Below are 26305 nucleotides of genomic sequence, written 5' to 3'. Positions count from 1 at the left end.
TGAGGAAAAGAAGAAAGTCAAGTGAAGATGATGTAGGAAGGTCTGATCTGCCATTGTAGTGTCAGCCAAGAGTGGCCACAGGAGACCTCTGTATTTTAATTTATGCTCTCAGTCAGGCTGAGGAGCAGCAGCTGCTGCAGCGAGACCAGAGAATGCATGGCTGTCAGCAGAGCAGACAGGAGGGCAGTCCTTATGCCTGCTACCCTGCGGAGAGAAGAAAGATAGCAGGAAAAGATTTCCCCAGCAGGGACCCCTCACTGCAAAAACAGATTCTGGTTGGCAAGAGCAAAAGCTGTCCTCTATCAATGTGCCTCAGCAGTATTGGTATGGAGCAGAAGTGGAAAAACAGAACCAGGAAAAAAAAAAAAAATACACACACACACACAAGCATACCTGTATATATATAAAAAATAAACATCCTAACATACACTGTTCACATTGGATTTTATTAATGCTAGTAGGAACCACATTTTCTAGCAATTACACCTTTGGGATTATACCTACTCTAAAACATTAAATCCAGTTTTCAGGATGGGTTTGTTTCTCATTCAGCAGAATCTATCACATCAAAGATCAGGGCACAATGCAGAACGCAGTTACAGAGCAAGCACCGGGGGCAGGGAGTTGGGGGCAGAGAGGGAACAACTCTCTGCTGCTGCAAAGAAAACATAAATTAATCCAATTACTCCACAAACACATATATATAAAACAAAACAAAACCCACAAAACCACACACCCAAAAACTTAAGAAAACCAAAACAATCAAACAAAATAACATGCCTTTAAATGTTAAGCCTTAAAGTGCTTTGTTCCATTGTCCAAGTTTTGATTTAAGTACTTTTAAAATAGATGCCCATGCAGCAAATAAAACAGATTTCAGGATGAACAGCTACCAAGCTCCAAGCTGTTTTCTCGGGGGGTTTTTTTGTTTGTTTTGGTTTGGGTTTTTTGTTTGTTTTTTATTATTATTTCCTATAGCAACAGGAATTTAGACTAAGAAGTTGTTTACCTGGAAATCCAATTCCCAATGGGATCAGACCATGGACCTGGGCCCTGGGAACAAGGACTTACAAAGACATTCAGAAGCACTCGTTTATTATTTCTTAGTAAAACAAAAAGTCTTAGAACTCTGTAAGCTTCCCCCCCACCCCCACCCCAGCAAACTAGCTTAAATCTGAAGTGTACCTTCTGCCTCTGTACAGTCAGCTAGCTTTAAAGAATCTGATATTTTTTGGCCAGAATCATACCATCAGGTTACATTGCTATCTTGCCAATCTCTTGTCTTCTCTTTGTCAGCCAGTAAATAGTACCAGTCATCCATGCCACTTATGTTCTTCCTCCCCTCCCATGACTATTATGCAAGAAAACAAGAAAAGTCTCACATTTTATTTATCAGATGTCAAACACTGTGGTATAACATAAGGTGATTTCTATAAGTCTGTCTTGATTAAAGAATTTGCTTGGGCTACAATACAACCTTAGGGATTTAGGGATGTCATGCTTATACAGCACTGATGACTCCACTGCACAGTCTGGCCACTGACTTACCTTATGCAAACCCTTAAGATCATACTCTTAGCACAACACTGGTCTCTGCTTCAGAAACAGCCTAGGCAGCACTCCCCAAAAGCCACAGATTTGTTTATGGACCTTCTCAGGGCCCAGACAAGCAAGGAACTTTCCACCTTTCCTTCCAAAATAATGGATAAATGCTACACTTAAGCTTTTATGTTAAACCTAATTACTAGAGTCTTCTAAAACAGTAATCAAAGGGAAGAATGATCTGGTGCCTCCCTGACAACACCCTTCAGATTCACCTGCCCATCACAGAATTCACATCCCTCATATACTATTTTATTACTGAATAAGGATCTGCCGTAACCAATGGCACAATTGAATAAGAATTTCAGGGGTGTAGGCTTGCTTGTTTCTTCCTTTTGGGAGGCAAGAGGAAGCGAGGATGAAAAAGGACAGAACTGCAGGCAATTGCAATCCTACATAAAAACTGCCAGCTACATACCTTGCTGTTAAACATGGCCTGGGCTGAAAATAGTTAATTCATTATAATTTGAGAAGCTGTGTAAAGATCCAACTAGGTCACCATCTGGAAACTTACAGTTCCCTCTTCCCGGCAGCAAGCTTTTTCACCTGTGACATCCAGCTGTAGTTGCCTTGGACTGGTACACTTACTTGACTTTACACGCCTCCAATATTTGTAATTCAACCATCTGAACTACTGAAAAGGAAGGTATCCAAAATTTGTTTCTTAATAGTATTGTGTGGAAAAGTCAGGGGCAGTGTACAGCGGGGAACACAGAAAAGGTGTTTCAAACTACATTCTTCAGATGCAGGATTTTCATTGTGGTTTCACAGACACTGAGCAGACGAACATGAAAGTTAACTGACTCCAAGCTGCAGAAGGCTTTATTACATGCCTGTTGGAACTCCACCTCTCCCAAAAGCAAGCCAAAACAGGGAAAAGGTACAACTAATAACTGAATGTCATGTACTTCAGAAAGTTAGAGATTCAAGGACCAACCAGCCAAATTCACAAAGAAAAATCCATCTAAGGATACTAAATACAAAGATCCTAATTCTGGCTCTGAAAGGCTGAAGATTCAGATCATATTCCCTAAGAATTATCTCTATCTACCTGCCTTGCTCTTATACTTTTCACCAGCTGTCTACCATTGGCCACTGTTCTAAGGATATTTACCATAAACGGACCTTTTGCCTGGTCCAGTATGATCACTGGTATGTTCTCTTTGTTGCATTTCTAAAAAGGTTCTTTGAAGACTGTCTTGACAGTGCCACCTTATTTTAGTTCATTTCTATATCAGGAAATGCTTCAACCCAAATGTAACGTTAGACGTCAGAGACAGACAAAGGGGAGCTCGACTAGAACACCTCACAGCACATCACCCATAAAAGCTTCAAAACAACTTTCTGTCCAGCCCTGTGCAAGCTTTCATTCTTGCATTGTATCCAAATCCAAGAACACTCCCTTTTATTTGAAATGCAAAATGCCCCTTATTAAAGGCAAAACATTGATTTATTAGTGTAATTATATCTGAATTTAAATGAATGTTTTAATTATTCTATATATTCTTATTAAAGTAACATAATTTCTTGAAAGTTTCAGAGCCACCTTTAACAAAGCTCACAAAATTACTTCCAATACTCACGTTGAAACTTAGAGCATTGCTCCTTTTGCTCTCAGTTTCTTTACCGATGATTATAGCTTGTTATAAACATTTCACAAATAACACTTTCATAACCTCACCCTATTGTCATTCTGAACACCAAGAAGTCATTCTTAAATTTCACAACAGTTTACAGAGACCATGAAGTCCAGACTGCTGGCATTATCTCAGGTTAAGTCAGAAAGCAGAATTTTCATTAGATACTTACACATTCACCCCAAAGCTCAAGGGAGAAAGAAAAGATCACACCTTTACCACCCTTCAGTAAAGTACAGTAGAAATACTATTCCAGGCAAACTCATACTGGGTCATACCAGACATCTTTATCTGTATTAATAGTTTAGTTTCCATAACTTCAGTAGTAACTGTAGCTCTGCAGATTTGAACATACCTTTCACTACGTGGGCTTTCCTAACTCAGCCTGAGGTTGATCAAAGGTATTAGATCTTGAAAACAATAGGGAAACAAGAACACATCCACAGACTTAAGAGCTAATTAAGATGAAACATTTCCAAGGGACAATACGTAGCTCCTTTGCACTGAATCTAGCCAAAAGGCAAGGCTCAGCACATCTCCAAAACCTTGAAGCAATTTTTTGCTCCATAGGTTAATGTTGCATTTGAAGGTATATAACAGTCTAGCAGGTTAAGCATTCAGTGCAACAGCTCAAAGAAGTTCTTCATCTCCCTTGGTGGTATGATGAGTTTAAAAGCAGGGAATGTTAGTCTTGTCTTTTCCTTTTTTAAAGCCATCAATAAGAATCAGTTTTACATTTCTTTAAAGCCTTCCTTAAAGGCAAAAGGAGAGGTGTTTTTTGCTGTTTACATAGTATTGAAACCATTGGTATTAGCACAGACTATAACTACCTACTCAGAGTACATTACCACAAACTGCCGGAACAATTTAACAGTAGAAAACAAATGCAATATTTGTCAAGTTCTGCATTTAGACAGACTGTTTTTACCTTTTCTCTATCAATCACCAAAGCATAAACAAAATTAGTCAGAGATGTCCAGTTTCCATTCAGTTATAAACTGATTTTCAGGCTTGATTTATATACATAGCTTCTTTTATGCTTTGTTCACAGAAATTCTTTTATCTGCCACACTAGCTTACTCAATAAGACACCCTTAGCAATAATGGAATGCATTTCATGCGGAAGCCATTACCTTTAGCCTAAGATGTTGTTAAAGTTCAGAAGCCATTAATAAAATGTGGTGATTTCTTATGTGGCTAATGGTAGACCACATAAGTAGTGGTACTTAACAGATGAGCATTAGTAGCTCCATCGGACACAGATTTATCATTAAGTTGCTGCTATTATGTTCATGCCTGGCAAAAGTAGGACTCTGTATTCAATAAAGTACTGTGCATCATGAGTTATAAAAAACGACAGTGGTGACCAGCTTGCTGCCCAAACTGGTGGCAAGGCACATAGCCTGCAGAAACCACTGTTAAGTGATATTTCAGCACATGTAAAGCTATTTCATACAAGCACACCACTACTCTACAACTAGAGGGAACACAGTCACAATCATCTGCTGTGGATGCACTCCGAGTGCTTCAACAGCTAAATTCTCTCAATGCTACAAGTATCATTCACATATAGCTCCTATTACTGAGCGGAAGTTTTCATTTAAAGGATCAAACTGGTCAGACAGGGTGCTTACTGAGCCACAAACCAGCAGAAACACTGCCTGATAGGCTCCACTGTTCTCTGGCAGAGTTTTTTTGGTTAGACTAGTGTATCACCCTTTTTGTCAGCTCTTAGCTACTTAGGCAACTGAAGTAATTGCTGTAGCTCTTTTGAAAAATCTTTTCAGTGTTTTGTTTGGGGGACCTCTTTGAGCTTTTTTTACCCCCCTCTTTTTTTTTTTTAAAAAAAGGACATTGCTTGAAAACCAATTATGCAGCTGCCACCAAGTGATTCCCATTGAAGTCAACAGGAGCTGCTCTTATGCAGAGGCCTGTAACAAGGGCCCAAGCTTTTACAGTGCTGAAACCCTTTGTGCTCTATACTCTAAGTGGATGAAGGCAAGCTATGCAGGGGGCTCATTCAAAATTAATACTACATCAGAAAGTGGATGAAGGAGAGGGAAGGCACTTAATAATTGATCCACAGTTTGTTTTCTGTGAATTCTGAAACGTCTTTATGTACATGTTTGTTTTGGTTTGCCTTTTTGTGTTTGGTTTTTTTCAAGCTAGACAGTTTTTAAACTAAAGTTCTATTAACAAAACAGAGTGAAATAATGACAAGAGAGCTCCCAAAGTGGCACTTTGATAACAGTAACTGCAGAAAAATATCTACCCAGAAGGCAACATGGAGATGGAATAGAAAACAAGGCAGGTTCTATTCAGACAAAATATGATTACATTCTCACTTTTAGAAGATTACATTCTCAAAGTTAAATACCTTCTGCTTTATGAACAAGTGGTGTATTCCACTCCTGCTCTTTCTGTGAAAAGTTTCTCTTCTCTCCACCACTTATATAGAAGTCCAATCCCACCCCAAAATGCAAAGTCCATCCTTCCAACTTACAAAGGTCTTCAAATGCCTCAAGCTAGGAGTCTAATCCTGCTCACATGAACAATTTTGACAACACAGCTACACCGCAATTGTTCTACCTTGCTCTACGAATGTCATCTGCAGCCATTTCAAGGACACATTACAGTGGCAGATTGGAATAAGGTAGCCTTTTAGAGTACATTAAAATCTGACCCTAGTACACTGAGAACATTTAAACAAATAGCAGTACTCACTGAAGTTCTGCGAGGTCTCCAAAGATACAAAAAAAGGAGTCCCACTAACTCTCAACTTAAAATACTTAGGACTTTACAGTATGCTTCTAATTAGTATAGCAGCAGCAACAACCACCAGCCTCTTAATTTCAGTCCTGTACTCCAGCCTCAAGTAATATTACTAAGACCCTGCACTTCAACAAGCCTTCCATGTGGTTCAAATAGGGCACACAGCACATCCCTCAAACCTTTGCTGGCCATGCCAGCTTCTACCATAGCCCCATCCACCCCACCTCACCTGATTCTACATGGCTCAGTCCTGCAGCAATTGTTTCTGAAGCTACAATGTTAAATTCTTTACATCAGAGCCAGAGTTGTGTGTACAGCTGTTATATTCACCAGCCTTATAGTTTGACACATCAACTAAAGAAGGATTATCTCTGCAAGTGCTATTTGGGAGGTCTTGCACCAACATTGAGGCTTGCTGTTTCAAAAGGAGATGCTTGAGTGTTACACTGAAAAAAGGCACATGCTTACAGGAAACTAGTTGTTTGTCAAGTAGGAACAAGTGCCTTATAAAATGGTACAAAAAAAAAGCCAGTGCTGGTTTTTTTACTTCTCCTTTCCACTTTCATGTGGACTGGTGGCTGGACTCCAGTAACAGAGCCAGCAAACTGCCCCTGTAGAAAGCCCTCTTGGAGCATGGCAGTGACCACACAGGGGGTCCTGTGGACTAAGAGCACAGAACCCAGCTGAGCTTTCAATTCTAGGTGACAGGAGTAAGAACAGGCACAGACACATAGTGAGACACAAAAAGGGCTACCTTGAAGAATGGAACACAGAGAACAGCCTCTGCAAGCTGGAGTAGAGCACAAACTGAAAGAAGGGCAAAACCAACAAGAATCAGGTATTTACAAGAGGCACGGTAACTTACCCAGGCAGTAATCAGCTGCTATTGACAAGAAAGCCACAAGTAACAGTGGAGTTGAGTATATCATCACTGCATTTATTAGGCATAACATTTAAAATAATATATGAGACACTGGATAATAGCGAGTTCACTGGAAATCCCACCCACACACAAAGTCCTGGGATGGCAAAAGTTGAAGGCAAAAGCCACTGTGGCCCACAGCTGTTCTTTTGCCTCTGTCAGAGGTTAGCAGCTCTGCAGAACAGCTGATAGGGTCATGAATCTATGGGGCATAGGAGAGTACCTCCAACAGAAGACAAAACGACCAGATGGGAGCCACAACTCATTCACCTGCTACAGTGGCAAGAACCCTTCAGTATCAGTCTCATCAAGACTGGTATTGGTTTTCTTTAATATACAAAGCTATTAACTGCATCTGCTCAGGAGCTGCTTCTTCCTCTCCCACAGGTATAAGAGTAGTTTAGGAAAAATAAAGAAGAGCAGAGGCCAGCAAGGATGAAAACCATGTAAAAATGTAATTGGCTTGTGTTCTTGAGCCAAACACGCTAGTTACTTGCATGGAAAAGATCCTGCAGAATAAAACATTGATTCAGATGCCACTGTAAACCTTTAGACTACCCATCCAGCGGTTTTCCCTATCTTCAAAATAACAGGACATCTTGTAAGAGGAAAGAGACTGCTTACATGTAAAACAAACCAATATTTTTAAATGATGCTCAGCCCCACGTAGCTCAAGTGGGAACACTATCGGTGACCTGCTGCTGCTGGGAGCTCTGGCATGAACTGTGGAATACAGCCAGAGGAAGATCAGTGCAAAAAGGCCTTTCTTCCATGTAACAGCAATTAGATAGGTTTCCAGTCTCTTCAAGTCCCGCTTTTAGGCACATAAGTCAATGAACTTCTGCTCCAGCAAGTCAGGATTTTTTTTTTTTAAAAAAACAGCATTATTCTATATACATACATATATAAACTATGAATGTGTGTGTATATATACACAATATATAAATGTATTTCCAACATTAAATACATACTAACCTCTGTTTGCAACAAAGCCATCAAAAAGGCTAGTACTTGGGAATGGATAATCATAACAAACTCTCTTCGGACATCAATTGCCACCCCTTCCAGCAGGCCACTCCAAAGAAGTACCTTATTACAGGGAGTGGCATGGTGTTTGGAACAATGTTTATAGGAAGAAAAAGAAACCAAAGAGGTAGATCGTGGAGCTGGCCACTTAAACTTAAGTTCAAATTAAGTTCACATTACAATAGATTATCACTGCTCTTTCTTTCTCCAACATCACTCAGCAATTAGGAGAAAGCAGGTAACAACCATAAAACTTACTAAAACAGAGGAGATCCAACTGCAGCGAAGGAGCAACCCAAGTAGCACATAAGTCATAGAATCATAGAATCGCTTAGGTTGGAAAAGACCTTTAAGATCATCCAGTCCAACCATTAACCTAACATTACCAAGTCCACACTAAACCAATCAAGGGTAGACTAGACTAAACCATGTCCCGAAGTGCCACGTCTACCCGTTTTTTGAATGCTTCCAGGGATGGTGACTCCACCACCTCTCTGGGCAGCCTGCTCCAATGCTTGACTACCCTTTCTGTGAAGAAATTTTTCCTAATATCCAACCTAAACCTCCCCTGGTGCAGCTTGAGCCCATTTCCTCTTGTCCTATCGCTAGCTACTTGGGAGAAGAGACCAACACCCACCTCGCTACAACCTCCTTTCAGGTAGTCCTCACCAGAGTGAGCTAGTTGTTAACACAGCATCACATCTCATGCCTCTGTGTACTCCACAGCCCAAAACGAGTTTACCTATAGTTGAACCAGGCTGTGCTTGTACAATCACTTTAAGTTGATCTATACAGGGAAAGGAGCTGATGGCCCTACCATCTTCCCATAATTCATTCTTGCAGCCAAACAGCAAGTCAATAGAAATTGAACCAGATGAGAGAGTTCTCAGTCAGATCTGGTAACTAACTGCTATCAGTCCACTGAAATTGCACAAACATATTTGGTTCTGCAGCCTCGTGCCAGGCTCAGCCATTCGCCACCCTCTGCTCTCACTTTGACACCAGAATTTGCAAGATAGCACACCAAAACCAGTCATGAAACCACTGCCATAGCCAAGGCAGGAAGTGGCCCTGCTATGGAAACAGGTCCTCCCAGTTGTTTGGAGAGGAAAAAATATTGAGTTAGACTATTAGGAAAGCAGCAAGACTGCACATCCCCCTCGATGCCCACAGAAAGAGAAACAAACAAGAGGATGTTTGTGTTATCAAGCAATACTGAATAAAAACTAGGTCTTAGTTATTTATTAACTGCAATCATACATCTTCTACAGATGTATGGAAAAATCAGATCTATATGTATATAGACTTTTTTTTTTCCAGCCTTCACATAGGTCATAAGGCTCAATTTTCAACTAGAAATGAATTACATAACTCCCTGGAAAACAGGGCTTCTAATTTTAAAAATTTTTCCCCTTCTTTTTTAATTATTTTAGTTATATAATTAGTTATTGTTGGACTGACTGAATTCACACTTACTCCTTTAGACATATAGCCACATAAACTGGCAGTCAGGAAGACAACTTCTACGAAATGTTATCTTTCACCCACATGGAAAAGGGAACCCTTCTGGTTTTATATTTCAGGGGCAAAAATTAAAATTAAAAAATCTGAAACCCTTGCTTTGTGCGTAGTATAACACCCCGGTATACTCCCAGCTGAGAGTGGCCCAGGATACTTGCCGACCCTCTTCCTTGTTAGCTGGTAAGACCCAATGTTTTGAATTGTCACCTTTTCCAGATTTGGTTCTCCAGCCTGAAACACTCTAATTGCATGGCATTGCAAAGACAAACTTAAGAGAGAATTCTTCCACAAGGTGACATGGTTAATTGAAGCATGGCATGAAGCAACAAAACCTCTGCCATATATTATCAGTGAACTTTTTTCTTCAGTGTCTCTGCTTTTATATATAAATCATTTACAGCACATAGACGGAACCCCCTCTTTCTAATCACAGCTGATTGGAAAACAGAATGCAGCAGAAGAGACACAATTCAGTGAGAGGGAAGCACAGAGAACTTAGCCTCAGAAAGGTGAATATACACCCTGCGTATGGGTACATAACGCAAAAGGTGTCCAACAGGGAGAACCTGTGATGCAGGCTCTGACAAAATGACAGATACCACGTGGATCTGCTAGGGGTGACACCCCACACACAGTGCTGCTGCATCTCTGCTTGGGGCACCAGAGCTTGGTTGAGAGAGTCTGCCCTCTTGACACAGAGAAAGTAAGTCCTGACATAAAACAATGTCCTACGTCATGGAAGATTTGCCCCTAAATCAAAGTAAATTAAGCTGGACGCTCATTAAATGTAAGCTACCAACACCAGGAAACACCCAGTAGGCTGAATTATTGCAAGCATCCTTGAGTCTCATTTATATCATACTCATTTACCCTGTAACAGAAGCTTACTGGAGATATGACTGTAGACAAACTCAGGTTTTAACTCATTAACACTATATTCAGGAAAACAAAACAGAAGCCTCTATGAACCCAAAATATGCCATATGTCTAAAGGCATCTAGTCTCCTTTTAATTCTTTTTCGAATAAAATACTACAAAGAAGCACCAAACACTTTTAGAAATAATTTTACTTGCCTATTGAGAAGAAGGAGAACATATTTAGGCAGAAGTTCCGACAATTCTTTGATTTTTCCATAAGAAGTTTAACTGTTGAGAAAACCAGATGGCAACAGGTATGGAATAGGTATACAAACTGTTTTCATATGTATTTGCCTTGTTGCAAAAAGAAAAAAAAAAGTCTTCCATCACCACACATCAGGAACTTTGCTTGAAATGATTTTCAATATTATTTGATGTAATGGAGCCTTCACTAGGAGCAGAGGGATTTTCAAGGCCTGGAAGAGGCATATTGATTTTTCCCAGTTCTATGTGAAATTGACAGTTCATTCATAAGATCCTCTGTGTGTGCTGAAATACTTATTCTAAATGCTGTCCAGAGGAAAGCAACTGGGAAGTTGAAACATTAGCTGAAGAATCTGATGTGGAGATTGATGCGTATTAAAATAAATACCGCTACTGCCATTTGCCTCATTTATTTTATACAGCTAAAGGAGTAGGATCTGATTGGTTTTAGCAACTCCGCAAATCAGGCCATCTGGAGGTTATATGAGACCACACTGAGTCAGAGTTTGATACCAAATCAAGCACCCCTGACTGCAAGCCTCAGTGCGTTAGTGACATTTTTAAATGCCAGCGTAAGAGGAAGGCTGGACTGCCCTAGATCTTTGTGTACATTACAGAAGCAGCTACATAGAGCACTGTGCCAACAGTGACATCTACCCATACTAACCCTTATACCTGTACAAAGTCCTGCTTAAATCAGTGGAAATCTATATCCACTGTGATCCAGAAGGGAGGACATTTTTTGGCAGGAGCAGCAGCACAATCACAAAAAATGGGATATTTTCCAAACTTGCACAATAGTACAATGGAAAAGAAAGAAATTAGGCCTCAAACCAGTAAAAGAATAATCTGTTTTCCTGGATTTTGCACTGTAAAACTGTAGTGGAATGCAATTCAGTACATTGCTAAAATTAGACAAGTTTTTTTTGTTTTCATTCCTTTATTGCATTGCAACAATATTTGCTAATTTTTAATGGGAAAAAAGATGGAAACTGGCACAAGTGTACAAAGTTGCTATGAAACGCTAGCTAATGAAAAAGTCAGATATCTAGAAGAGTTTAAAAAATCACCCTACTGGAAGGCACTTTAATGGTTAATGCTGGCAGTGACTTCTGGGTCATCACTAACAGAGCTGGGATACTTCATGAGCTGCTCAGCTCCTCGCTCCTGCCTACATCAATAAAACAATTACAGTCCTGTTGACAAGCTACTAGCCATGCATTTGAGAAACATGCTGCATATTTTGGGCAAGGCAAAGTATGAAGGCTGATTCTATCCTACAGCACTATAGTTTAAGATTGGAATTCCCTAACTGGCAGAATTAGGTCAGGAGATTTCTTTGGGTTAAATTTATTCTCTCTCACCTCCAGTTTTAATTCGAAGAAAAACATTATATTCTGAATGCTTATAGCAAATCTTCACAGGTTACTGACCTTGGTTAATGGAGTATAAACTGTTGAAGTACCTAGACTGAGCATTTAACACCACATCAGCTTCTTGCTCCAAATGTATAACTCATAGTAGCCCTGGTGCCAAAACCAGTTTATAATGCATTTTCAACACAAGGTTATTTGTAGGAATGAGGCTCAAAAGAACAGGAAGTGTTCCTTCATTAACTGTAAGCCCAAGTTTCTTATCCTGTACTAACCATTAACTATTGCTTCTTACAGAGTTTAATGAATAAAGAATAAAGTTTGCTAAGAAGTACTTCAGAATTATTGTAATCTACAGACCTAGGTCTTAGACAGTGTTCTTTGAGAACAGATTATAAACATACTTTCAAACTCCTGTCCACTGGAGAGGACAGAGAAGTTCTTTACATTTTTCTTCTTTCCACTCCCCACACAAAAAATAAAACCCCAACAAACCCCCCCCCCCCTCCCCCCCCAACCAAACAACCTTCTCCCCCACATTTTCCATTTGGAAATTACCCTACACCTATTGCACTACCTGATAAGTAATTTTTGTTTTTCCAAAAATATGCTTTCTGGGTTTCCATTTGGGAAAAAAGCCTTTCTTCCCCAGTATAGCTCACACTTGCTTTCCCTGTGTGCCTATTACATCATACACTGTAGTTGAATATGTACATACATGATAAACACACCAAAGAGTTTATCATGAAAAGCAATAGGACGAGAGGAAATGGGCTCAAGCTGCACCAGGGGAGGTTTAGGTTGGATATTAGAAAAAATTTCTTCATGGAAAGGGTAGTCAAGCATTGGAGCAGGCTGCCCAGAGAGGTGGTGGAGTCACCATCCCTGGAAGTGTTCAAAAAACGGGTAGACGTGGCACTTCGGGACATGGTTTAGTCTAGTCTACCCTTGATTGGTTTAGTGTGGACTTGGTAATGTTAGGCTAATGGTTGGACTGGATGATCTTAGAGGTCTTTTCGAACCTAAACAATTCGATGATTCTATGACTGACTTACTGAATTAAGGTAGCATGTCTACCTTCAAATTCTATGTTACAGAACACGGATCTGTTGCCTTTACTAATAAAGCATTATCAGCAGGCAACAAGGGGGATGGGACTGGGACCAATGATAACTTGTTTTCACACATACAAATATTCATAAAATGTTTCACTTGCAGAAGTATTCTGTTTGGGCTGCCTGTACTCTGGGTGCCATTGACATACATCAGCTTTTCTCCGATTGGGACACTAAAGATTAAAAATTAACTCTTCACACTTTGAGACAGATATGCCACCAGGTAAAACGTACTATGACAATTCAATCAAGGTGGGAGACTGGTAAATATATTTACCAAATTGATCTTTAACACAGAAGAAAAGTATGTAAGCTGCATTTGATAGTTCCAAAAACATTCACTTGAAGTACGTTGACATCAAACATGAGAAGTTGCGCAATTAATCACAACTAGTTTTCTCCCAGTTCTTGTGCCCTTATGCTACTTCAATCTTTTATAAACTGGAAACATCAAACAGCTTAAAACAATAACATATTTACAAACACCTAGTTTTGGCAAAACAAATACTTAGGAGAAAGGAAACAGCTTCATCCATGTTCCTCATCTATTTATTTTTGTATAACCAATTATATGGCCTGCCACAAAGTTACGAGGGAAGGCAGAGCAAGGAAAATTTTTATTCCTAGAATGACCTCTACAAATCTGAAGCAAGTCCCCTGGAGCCAGCAAAGTTACTATATTTTTATACAGATTTCAAAGACCGGGGCTACATCTGCTGAAAGAGACACTGAGGAATTCAGGAATCCCAAGCTCACAACAATACATCTATTTCATCAATATGTACATCACCGCCTTGCACTGTTACAAAACAGTTGTGTCTTTTCCCAAGACAAGTTCTGTTCTTGCCATTGTTCTGTTTCTGGCAAGACCACTTGTGAAATAGTAAGTTATCTGTGCTACTAAGAAATTAAAAAAAAAAAAAAAAAAAACCACAACTACATTTGATCATAAAAGAGGGGGGAGAGTGAACAGAATGCTTCCACTGCAAGGGCATCTTCCCAATGCAATTTTTTAAAGATCAAATGCTACAGAATGCATTTGAAAATTGCATGGAACAAGCTTCACATTGATTTTTTTTTTTTTTTTTTTTTAACCACTGTGGCAAGGGAAAATTACAAAACCAAAACTTCCTTGTGGATATCTGAAAAACAGCTGACACCAGAAAATGATCTTCTGCCCCTTTGAAAACAAACTATCAACAACGTACAAAATTTAATAAACAGTCTATTTCTTGTCCCTTAAAGGTCAGTGCACTTTTCCAACACTTTTCCCATAACACACTTATATAACCTTATTCAGTTTTATTTCAGCTATCTTCCTGTAATTCAGAAGACTATTTAGACTCCCATATGGTTGCCATCAAAACCAGCAGATGCCGAGCAAATTAAAACACAAATTATGACTTGTAATACGCTGATGCATCATAATCGCAGCACATCTCACAACTTACGGTGAATCATCAGATAAAGCAAAGGTTTCTGTCTGAAGTGTCAATGCTTTCTACACATCTTTCCGATTAGGCTAGGGTTACTGGAATCAAGCGTGGATTGAAATTCAGAGTTAAACAACAGTATATATCCACAGTTTCCATCAAGTGTAATAAAGCACAGAGAACAATTTAAAACAGTTCTTGGAACTAAGTCAGCTTAAAACTGTCTTGCAAAAGTAGAAGGGGAAAGAAGGGGAAATGGTTCTTGCCTTCTGGGAAGCAGGGTGACCTACTTTTACTTTTTGTGTTGTACCTTTGACATCATTCTACATGGAAGTCTAGGGGGAAGGCAGGGAGGAGGCATTGTTTGTTTGCTTTCTTTAACTATAGAAAAATGTTTTCTGTTACTTTATGTTATGGCTGCAGCTCTCATCTAAATAAGATTACATTATGGTTTACCTAGACAAAGAAGTAAAGGCTCATAAAAAAGCACTGTCTGTTCCATCAGCCTAGAAAGGTAGCAAACATAATGTAATGTTTTCACACAGGCATTATGCTAGTCAAGTTAAAGCCCGGTTGTGTGCCCTAATGAACAACCAGCAGAAGAATGGCAGCTGAGCAATGGAAAGAGAAGCATAATATTGAGTTCTAACTTTTGATTTAGATGTATTTGTGCCAATTTGGTCTCAGTTCCTAAATCTTACTTTGGCAAGTGCCAAACGAGCTTTCCTTTTCCACAAGGGCATTGTGATCTCGTAAAATAAGTTTTTCTGAACAAATACTTTCAGCATACTTACCCAGTTTAATACTGAATTTAAAAAAAAAAGAAAGTTTGCAAATATACCTAGAACATTAATTATGCACAGACTGAGCGGATAATGTTGTGTTCTACAACGTACGAAACACATAGTTAGACAAGAACACATTACATGGCAGGGTGCAAGACTGAGAACTATCTCCTAAAGCGCACACTGTCACCTTTAGTTAATACTACATGTATAGCATTAGAGTACAGCTTTCCCATATTCATTAATCTAATAATTCAGTTGTATTTTTTAAGGAAAGAAGTAACAAACCAGCTCAAAACCAAAAAATTGACAAAAAGGCCTGATAATTTATTTTTCCCATATTCTGTGGCATATAAAGCCTCTGAATTTTTGTAATATATCTTCAGTTTAAGTAGCATGTACAATCTTTCCCCACATAATTTCATCAGATCTATAATATTCCTCTGTTCAAGGCACTGCCAATTTTCTTGTCAAAACCATTACTCTTCCAACTCAGTTCTCTTTATTTTCGGTCCATTGTTTCATGATGCAGAATAGAGAGTATTGTCGCATTTGTTTACATTAAAATTTTAAAAGGTTGTGTTAAAACCACTAGACAATAATGCTCAGGTAGAAGTTTTAACAAAGGTATTCTACATGTCTCCATGTTCGCAAGATCCCTGGAGAGTGTCATGGGGTTAATACGATGACCTCTTCATCATTTCAATCTATTTACAATGACTACATTAGCAGCTACTTCTTATTACTGCTTTCTGTGAAAAGCCAACCAAACTTGCAATTTTCATTTACAGCTTTTCTGGCCCAGTTTCATGATAGACTATTGAAGGGTTTGCTATTAATTCAGTAAAAACAACATTAAAATGTATTCTACAAGAGTAACTGCCTATGTTTTCACTCCAAATCATGAGAGACATGCTAATAAACATAGGCTTCCTCGTAAAGAGATTACAAAATTCTGAAGAAATTACTAAACTCTTGAAGTGTTTTGTCTCTGTGGATTTCAAGAAGTTTAGCCAAGGACACAAATGAGACTATTAGCATTTTGCAAAAGGGGAAATCTCTAAGCAAGGGCCACACATCAAGCAAATGGCAGAGTGGGCAATATACTCAGGTCTTCAGGTTCGCATTCCAGCAGTATAAAGCCCTGTGGCCTAGCGGGATATCCTTTAACCCATTCAGTTACAACAGAGGAACATCTGCCGTCATGCAAAAGCTATGCTGCGTCAGCCTCAACAACACAGGAATAAGAAAACAGCTAGCCATGAAATACCTAAAAGATACCCCTTCCCCATCCGCATACCTAAAAGTAACACTTGCACCATCCACACATTAACTTCAGAGAATAAGATGAAGGAAATTACAGGGTATATAGCTTCTTACGGACTGACAGCGCCTGAAGGAGCAAGATAACACGTTTATGTATATTTCACCATAATCTCCCTCTTTTAGTCCAAGGACACGGCACACAAGTGTTCCTCACACTACTCTGTTCCCTGCTGAAAGACATCTCTGTTCACAGCAATATATGCCTAGGGGAATCAAAATGAAAACACAGACCAGTGAAAAGAACCATGGCAAACTCAACCACTAAAAACTGAGCTAACAGTACAATAAAAACAGCTACTGTAGGGTCAGAATACTACAAAGCTTGCAACCACTCATCTCCCTCCACAGGTCGGTCTTAGGCCAAGTAAACATTGACATAAAACCACAGTCAACTTCACTCTAGCAGCTTATTTTCTTGACTAAGGAAAGGTATTTCAGTATAAAAGTGTCATTAATCAAAACTCCCATCCTTCCAAAACATCCTCTTCAGGCATCTTTACTTTTCAGGAACACAAACATGAGGTTAGCTATGAATACCTGCTAGCCACATAACCACCCTATTCTAGTCTCACCAAGGTAACAGTCACAAGCTCAGTATTGGTTAGAAGGTTTCTCTCCTCTATCCTTCCCCACTTTCACCCATAAAGCTTCAAGATGGGGTTCCCCCCCTCCCCCCACATTCACCTTTCTAGTCCAAGGAAGCCACTACACCAGATACATACTCAACTTGCCTTCAAAGCCACTCAAAAATACATTCACTCTGAGTTTGAGCACGTTTCTCGTTGCTAAATGGAATATCTTATAAAAGAGGGAGATGGTACATGTAAGAGCCTTCACCCAACTTTAACACTCTATGCAGTGATAAAACCTCATCATTTACGTGTGTGCGAGAGAACACTCACCCCCTCCCTCTGTGGTTATGAAATTTGGCATATACATCCAAAACCAGCTGCTTCTCTCTCAAATCCAACACACTGAGAAGATGCTAGAAATACTATGATATGCAGGTTACATTTCACTATACAGTTCTGCCTATTCTACAGCCAGTGCTAGAATGGTGCAACAAGATCCTGTGCAGTCAGGAGATCAAGCAGCACAGCCAGGAATCCCTGCAAATGCCCAAGCAAGCCTCCCATGGGCTTCCACTTTAGGGATGGGTAGGAATACTGTTTCCTCCCTCCTATTATTGCTGCTACTACTACTATGTGGCAATAGCTAACCATAATAAACCCATGCCATCCACAACCTCCTCATTGTGTAATCATTGCCGTCAACAGCATTGTTCAGAGAACTTGAGCTGTGATTATTTTTTTTTTTTTTTAGTTTGATTATTTTTATTTAACAGGGATATCGGCACGAAAACGTGCAGATCAATTCGTTCTCCAGGCCTGGGTGTCTAGCTGCTCCCTCCCCCACCACAAAGCAGACGAGAGGGAAGGAAGGAGGGAGGAGGAAAAGAGGAAAAAAGGAAAAGAGGGAGGGGATTAAAAAAAAAAAAAAAAAAAAAGCAAGAAACCCTCCTCGCACCCACAACAAAAGCAATTAGGAGGGCCGGAAGGGAAGAGGAATCAGCAGCCTCCCAAGGTGCAGGAATGCAGCGCGCCGACTTGCCCGGGGAAGGGCTGCCCGGAGCCGGGCGGGCAGGAGGCGGCTCCGGGGCCCGGGGAGGGGAACGGGGGGGGACACACACACACACGGCGGCACCCCCGGCCTCGCGCGCCCCGCCACCCCCCACCGCGCCTCGCGCCCCCTGGAAGGCCGGTTCAAACCCCCAACCGCCGGCCTCGCGCCCAACTGTCACGCACGACCCCGGGCTCCGCTTTTACACGCCCCTCAGTTTTCATTTGTGGCCGTGCCCAGCCCGGGAGCGGCGGCGGGGGGGAAGGAGGAGGTTGCAGAGGAAGACACGGAGCGCCGTGCAACCGGCCCACTTACCCAGAAAATGACATTGAAGCCGAAGATGAAATATTTGATGCAACAACTGACTTCAGGGCCCTTGTAGTGCTTCCCGGACATCCTCTGCGCTCATGAAGACACTTTGCTCGCAGCCAGGGTGAGAACCAAAGAGGGGGGAAAAATGAAGGGGGGAAAAAAAAAAAAAAAAAGGAGGGGGGGCTTGGAGCGGCGCGGCGGGCCGGGCTCAGCGCCGGCTGTGCGCCCTGAGGAGATGCGGCAGGAGCGGCGCGGCGGGTCGCCTCCGACTTGCCGGGCGCCGGGGATGGCCGGCGAGCAGCTCCCACCTCCTCCTCCTCTTCTCCCGCATGGAGGAGGCCCCGGCTACTCGCAGCGGGAGGCGGGGAGAGAGGGGGAGAGGGGCGGCCGGCGGGGAGGGGGCCGCCGGGGCAGAGGCGCGGGGCTCGGCGCTGCCCTGCCGGAGCCGCCAGCTGCCCCGAGCCCTCTCGCGCTGCGCTCCCTCCCCCCCGCCCCCACAGCAGCAACGGCCGCCGGCGCGCCCCGCCCCGCGGGGATAGGCGCGCCACTAATCGCCCCGGCGGCGTGATTGGCGGCGCGCCCCGCCAATCCAACTGCGCCGCCGCCGCCGCTGGGCCGCGGCGCCCTGGGGGCGGGACGGGGGCGGCTCCGCGGAGCCCCCTCCTCTGCCCACCCCCCCTCCCCGCCCCCCGTGGCGTGCCCCTGCGGCGGTGCGCGGCCCGGCGGGGCGGCCGTGAGGTGGCTGCTGGGGGGGCTGATGGCGGGGGGGGGCCTGTGCCCGGCGGCCTTTGTCTGCGGCGGCCGCCGCCTCCTCAGTTGCGTAACGCGGCCGGCGGGCCTCAGGGCGGCCGTTGGAGCGGCTGTTCAGGGCAGCCTGCCGACGGGGCGGCTGTTAGGGGTCCGACCTGTCAGCGCTGAGGTAAATGCGGTTCGTTTTCTGTTGGGTGCCCGTGAGGAGTAATGGTATTCGACGAGCCCCTCTCTTCGTTACGGGTTTGGAAGTCAAAGTCGAGGTTTCTTCCAGTCTTTCTTCCTTTTACACCTCCCTCGGCGAAGTCCGCTGCAGGTTGCCCGAGCCGTGTGGTTGCACAAACCCCAGAGGTGCCAGGCCGGGGGGCTCCCTCCCTCAGAGGGCCGGGGGGTGACACAGGCCGGCCAACGCCGAGGCGCTGGGGAATAACACGGCCTGGCTGCTGTGAGGGAAGAGAGGACAGCGCTCCATAGCATGCACGGGGAGAAAAGCCAGCAGAGCAGCACGGTTCTAGGTTGGCTGCGGTAACGAGAAGGAGCAAGACCGTAATTGTACTGTGGTGGTTATTCTGAACGGGTGCCTTCAGATCACCTCCCACGTGAACTCGTATGCGCTACACGCACAGGAACACATGAAGAACTACTTTACAATGTTTTCTAGCGTTTACATTTTAACTTACTCTGAATTTATATTGAACCTGCCAACAGTAGAGTTATGTAGCTTAACTGTATTCATACGCTGTTTGGGATTCAGAGTCCACATGGTCTGGCATTAACAGCATCATTAATAGCATTTCTCTGCTGAAGAATATAATCATTTCAGTGTTTCAAGTCTTCAGAGTTTCCTGGTCCAGCTATAAGTGCAATACTTTTAATTCAAACTAATAAATCATGTAATAAATTACATTTCCCATCTCTACAAGGTTGCACGATAACACACTTCGAAAGTATGAGGATGTTACAACTACAAAAGATACTCTTCAGTTCCAGATCACATCATATTGGTTATGGGGCCTTGAAAATAAGCAGTGTTATTGGTAAATGAGAAATTAATGCAACACGTTTATACAATTTATGACTGTGTCGTTTACCACATGAACATTATCCCTGCGTCTATCATTAGAGTACTGTTAACACTGTCTTTGCAAGACCATCCATGGGAAGAGGGTAGAAAAGGGTGAATAATTAGTAATGCGTAGGTTATGTACCAACGAGTAAAAACACATCACCACTTACAGTAGGGTATGGTAATAATGTATTATATTAAGGTGCTGTTTTTACAAGTGGCTTCAAATATTGGTGACAACCTGTACAAACATTTATAATACTCCTGTCGTAACACCCTACTAACACCACGTGTTGGCACCCTTTAGCATTTCAATGCTTCACAGGCAACAGGAAAATATTGCAGAGTAATATTTATTATGATAAATTCAGTAACAATCTCAGATGGTTTACCTATTTATCCATTCATTCCCAATCAACAACTTAAAAAGAAATGCAACCTACATCAATTATAGCATCATATTACATGGCTTCACTTGCTTTCTTAATCAAGAATAGCATTTATTGCCAAGTTTCATTTTAAAGTCAAAAGCATTTCACATTGTCCCATCATCTGATCAGCTTAAGGAGAACTTAGGACGTCTGGTGTTAACGGTTAGACTGCTCACTTGAAGAGGGTTATGGAACATAGAACGCTGCTCTTTTTAATTCACTTTGTGTGTACGGTTCCTGTGCAGCCTCAGAAATGAGTAACCAGACAGCAAAGGAGGAAGCACAACAGCTTTGATATAGGTAATTGATCTTTCAGAATGCCAGCTGGAACAGAGTCCTCTGCACCTGCAGCAGCCTCTCTGGTTTGCAAACACATCTTGTCTCCTGTCCTAAACAAACAGGGATGAAAAGAACCCCATCCTTTGGCTTTGTGCCATCTCTTGTGGATCACTTCTTACATGTTTTGGCCACCTAGGTCTGGAAGCTGAGGGAGATGACTGTGACAGCACTTTAAATTCACTGTCAGTTACCAGTCAACACTGAGTTCCAGTGTGATGTTTTGGCACAAAAGCCTGAGGCAATACTAAGCAGGAGCGATATTACCTTTCCTTGCAGTATGGCAAGACAGTTATTCAAATTCTGCTAGTTTATAATTCATCTGACGAGTCACAGTAGTACTAATGGACAGTATTTCAATGACAAAGCAATGTTTCTAGTAGCACAGTGCTTTGTAACACTAGGCAATGCTTTGATTTACTACTGACATAGGAGAAAAAGTCAAATCCGAATTATTAAATCTACTTCCTATCCCTAAGATGTAGATATTAACAGACTTCTTCTGACCAAAGACTGGCCAAGTCTAATGCTAGTAAGTGCAGGAAGTGTGAGAAGTTCATATCTTAAAAGGGGTATACCTGCGGACTCTGAAATTCTTACTTCCCACCAAGTGAAGAGCTCTCATCCCAATTCCTCAATTCAAACATTTCTTAAAACCAGCACCTCTGTCTTTGTGTCAGCTCCTGTTTTGTGATCTATGAATTCTTTGACATTTTCCAGGGAAAAAGAAATGCAAGCTCAAGCGACTCGAGATGAGAAATGGCTAAGCAGCACGTTGAAGACTGTAGTTCCATGAGTTATCGCATTGCTAATCTCACCACGTGCCACATTTAGTGAGATAAAGAGTTGTAGTCTAAGAAAAATTTGATGTCTGTGTCCCTAACTGTAGTTATTTCCTAGACACTTCATTTTAGTTGAAATTCATAGGATAGCAGTATTTTTCCCCAGGGAAGCCATAGAGCTTTCTGACATACAACAAGATGTATAGAGTCAGAGGTATTATGTGTCTCAGAATATTTTCAATTTAAATATCATACTATCCATTTGTGTTCATTTGATGGTTTTGCAACCATGAAAACACTTTGTCTAGTGCTTAGCAAACGAGTGACCACTGATGAGGGGTTGGGTTTTAGGTTTAAAAGGAGTTCTGAGATAAGAATTTCACAGGACCAAACTCAAGTGGTGATACAAGTTGTATTGGCCTTGGTGGAATTGCATGCCGTGTCCCAGCTGTGAACCTGACTTCAGCTTCCCACAATAACACAAATCTTTTCAATTAATTCACAAATGCAAGTACTGACTAATTACTGTTACAGCTAACGCTGGTTAGTAGCTTTCTGGTGAGTATTGAGCTGCTTTTTCAGTATGAAACTTAGCTCTCAATACTGGATAATAAGATCCTCTTGCAGGACCAGCCCAACATCATTATAATCTGATAACAACATTATTGTTAGGATGATTCAGAAAGTGTTAAGCATGCCTATACATCTACAGAGGTAGAGACCAGAATCTGAAGCTAAGGCATACCAAATAATAACCGATAACCAACTGCATTATGTCTGATTTTACTTTCTCAAGAGAATGTGTATCTGAGCCTTAAATTTCTTTCTCCAAATGTTGTACTTTTGATGTAAAGATCTGTTATTTCATGTGTTCTTAAAGTAAGAATATCTATATAAAGAACCTGCAACTTGTATTCACTCCAGTTCCCACCAGCATTTGGCAGATTTTGGAACAAAGATGATAAGAGCTACTAACCAGGATGCAAATTACTTAATGAGAACTACCAAGTATCAGCAATAACAGTCACAAAGTCTACTCAGCTGAGCTCTACTGCTTGCAGTCTGCAAGCTGGTTTGTTCAAGATGAGCCCAGACAAGCCTTGCAGCAGTCTAAGCAGATAGACATGAAGACGCAGCCTCAGAAGTCCCTTTGGAGCAAACATATGCAAAATGAGATATGCAGACCGTTAGTGCCAGAAATACTACTTTGAAACCGTAGGGAAGAATAATGCACCTTGCTATTTCTTTCCTGTGAGAGAAAGAAAAGGTATTTTTTGTGCCAGGCACATCAAGCCGGGAGCCGCTACCTCTGCTGTGAGAGGAAGGGGTGGGAGTGGTGGCACGCTTCCTCCCTCACCCTGTGCGGTCAAAGGCAAAGGAGCAGCCGGGGCTGCAGCTGCACCATGGTGCTGCTTGGGGCAAACATTCAGAAATGCAGCTCTGTTTCTGTAGTGCTGTGCCTCAGCAAGCCCCTGTTCTAGAGATTTTTACAGAGCTTGCTCTTATTAATTCCCCTGGCAAGTCTATACAATGGTGAAGCAGGAACAGTAAGACATACCTGGTCCATAGCTCACTGTCACTCAGTGACTGCAAGTGTGGCTCCAAACGCTCCTACATCCAAACTGGCTCCAAAGTGCATTAACTGTAAGGTAGTTCTTACAACCATTTTATACGCAGGACAGTGACGAGGCTTAATGAGATAAAACACATGCATTATTCTACAAAAGAGACACAGATCTGCAGTCCTGAATTAGGGGCGGCTACAATCAGAATATGGGCAGTTGCCTCCCCTTTCGTTACTGGTGCTGCAGGACCATGGTCATTAATATGGATATAAACTCAGACTGCAGTAAGTGCCCAGTTTATCCTTCTAACTTCGTATTGCTAAAGGCACTGGACAAACTCTGCCAATTTAGAAACTGTTCCCTTCCCAAACACAGACTATCACTTGTGTGTTCCTGAAAGATCTGGTGTAATTCCTGACAATACAAAACCAAAAGGGCAACCAATGTTTATCCTATGTTGGAGCACCATATGATTTTCTTAAGGTCCATTAGGTTTTTCAAGGTCCTCAGAGTTGCTTTCAGCCATTCTTCATCAAATAACACAGGACACCCTCGCTTCACAGTTCAGGGGTTTAACATATGGTGTTTACTCTGTAATAGCACTCAGGAGAGTGAGGATTTCCTCTGAGTGTGTTTTTAATGGTGATGAGATTCTCTGCAAATCCACCACTTTAAGTAATCTTTGAGTATGTTTCCCTTCAAGGGTTTCCTGTACTCAGCTCTAAGCCTCCTGAGCTTCCCCCATCCTTCCTCCTGTGCAGATTTTTGTTTTTCCTGGGAGCCTGGATCAGAGTTGTCCACATGAACAATCCCTCAGGTATCAGTCTGGCATCTCTTTCCAGGCAGATCCATAAACCTGTCAGAAGGTCAGGGAGTGGAAGCAGGAGGTAGGATGAGAGAGCACAAGACCGCAAATCTGGTTGTTGTAGGCTTTAAACTCAAGCTGCAGTCAGAGTGGTGGGAGGGGAAGCTAGCAAACCAATTAATCTCATAGCCCAGCCTTTACAAAGCTTTCAGCCATGGCCTGGCCAACAGTTGAGCTAAAAGGCTTTGGAGCAGGTATTCGGCCAGCCTAGTTCAGTCCCCAGACCTCTATGCACCTGAGACCTTAAATTATCTTGCTGAGAATGGAGTGGGAAAAGCTGCCTGTGCAACAAGCTCTCCTTTTAAATCTAAGCAACACTTTTTCCACTGTTTTTTGATTCAAATGGCTGTAGAGATGCTGTGATCTGAAGGGACTCTATGTCATTGCCTTTACAGCAGAGAGTTGATCCAAAAACCTCTGGGGAGAGTGGTGAGGTGCTCAAGGGAGTCAGCACCTGCTGGAGGAGGTCCCAAATCCGCAGTACAGTCCAGCTGCAGGGAGCCACCTCCTCACCTCTAGCAGGAACATGCTTGCTCATCTGAGCTATGGCAATAGTAGTGGCAAAAGGTCTGCCATCTTTGCTGTGGCATCAGTGTCTCTTGTCTGTCAGACTACATGACAGAGTGTATCCAGGGCCTCTAACAGTTTACTAGGACTCTACAAGAGTTCTGCAAATGAGCTGATAATCCCAAAGGAAGGTGGTTGATACGTTTAACCTGATTTCCTCACGATTTTGTGTATGGTTCTTCGTACACACCTTCTCTATTCACATGTGACAGCAGTTACCACATAGCAGGATCAAAGATACCAGAGTTTCCTTTACCTTCGGTATTGACGCTTTTGATTTCTCAGATGTTACACAAAGACAGCTGCCACAGCAAGCATAGCACTTTTAATAGCACCAGCGAACAGATATTTTACACCAATGTTCTGTATAGTTTATATCGGTGGACATGCTTAGGAACAAGGTAAATAAAATACTTTTTTTTTTTAAACATTCCCAAAAGGCATAAAATAGCAGTACTAGAGTCATTACAAAACCATGCTGTGTTGTTAGGGCTTTTTACTTCCCATAGTGTCAGGGGAGGAATACACGATGCCTGTGGTAATGCTACATCTTTGGCGGATAGTCCCCTGTGCTCAGCATTAGCATGCCGTTTGTGACAGGATCAAGTTGCAGAAGATAAGACTCAAGCTAGCCGCACGATTCCTCTACTTGGGAACTCCAGTATTTTGAAGAGTTCAAAGAGCAAATAAACTGGGTCCAGGCTTTGTTTCTGGACTACTTCCAAGTGCAAAGTTACACTTCATAAATAACCTGCACGTATTACCCTTCAGGCACCTTTAAAAGGAAGGCACTTCAGAAAAATATGCTATTTACTTGTTTGCAAGTCCAGTAAGTGAAATTTCCAAACCTTTCTTACTCTCTCCTGTTATATTAACAAAACCAGAAACCTTCCTGCAGATGAGAACAGAGTGGCCACGAATATTCTTGTTGGGTTGAACAATTACTTTTGAAGTCTGTTTTTTCAGAGGCTTGTCATTTGCTGCATGCTTCACTACCTATGTTTCTCTGTGAGTCTGGATGGGTGGAGTTAATTTCAATTTCCTGCTCCTCTTCTACCACACTAATTATACCATCAGCTTTTTTTGCTGTCATCGTGCTTTAAGAAAATTGAACTGTGAGTGACTGATACCTGAGACAACATTTGGAAAAGAAAAGAAATCCCACACCAGACCTGTTTCTAGATTCATCTCCTTCTTACCATTTCTTGTACCACCATCTTTAGGCACATCTTCACCATAGCTTCAGCCTCTCACAAAGCTGTTAAAGTGCCCTGAGATTTCCAGGTTTGATATTTTAGATTATACTACCTTGGAGGCAGGGACTGTGTCTCTTCTTTCTTCCTGCAAGTAGCAAGCACAAAATGTTAGTGTTGCAAC

General features: G+C 41.9%; 1 protein-coding gene across 1 annotated transcript in view; it reads right to left on the bottom strand.

Moving 5' to 3' along the window:
* The window catches only part of TSPAN5 (tetraspanin 5), an 86355-nt gene extending 67644 nt beyond the window's left edge, over positions 1 to 18711 (bottom strand). The window contains exon 1 of the mRNA XM_075709829.1: positions 18570 to 18711. Coding sequence (XP_075565944.1) covers positions 18570 to 18650 — 81 coding nt within the window. The 5' untranslated portion in view covers positions 18651 to 18711. The remainder of the gene's footprint in view (positions 1 to 18569) is intronic.
* Positions 18712 to 26305: the final 7594 nt, after the last annotated feature.

This window comes from Pelecanus crispus, chromosome 4 (assembly GCF_030463565.1).
Source record: "Pelecanus crispus isolate bPelCri1 chromosome 4, bPelCri1.pri, whole genome shotgun sequence".
Taxonomy (NCBI): domain Eukaryota; kingdom Metazoa; phylum Chordata; class Aves; order Pelecaniformes; family Pelecanidae; genus Pelecanus; species Pelecanus crispus.
Note: the sequence above shows the minus strand (reverse complement) of the source record. Positions and strands in the feature narration are given on the sequence as shown.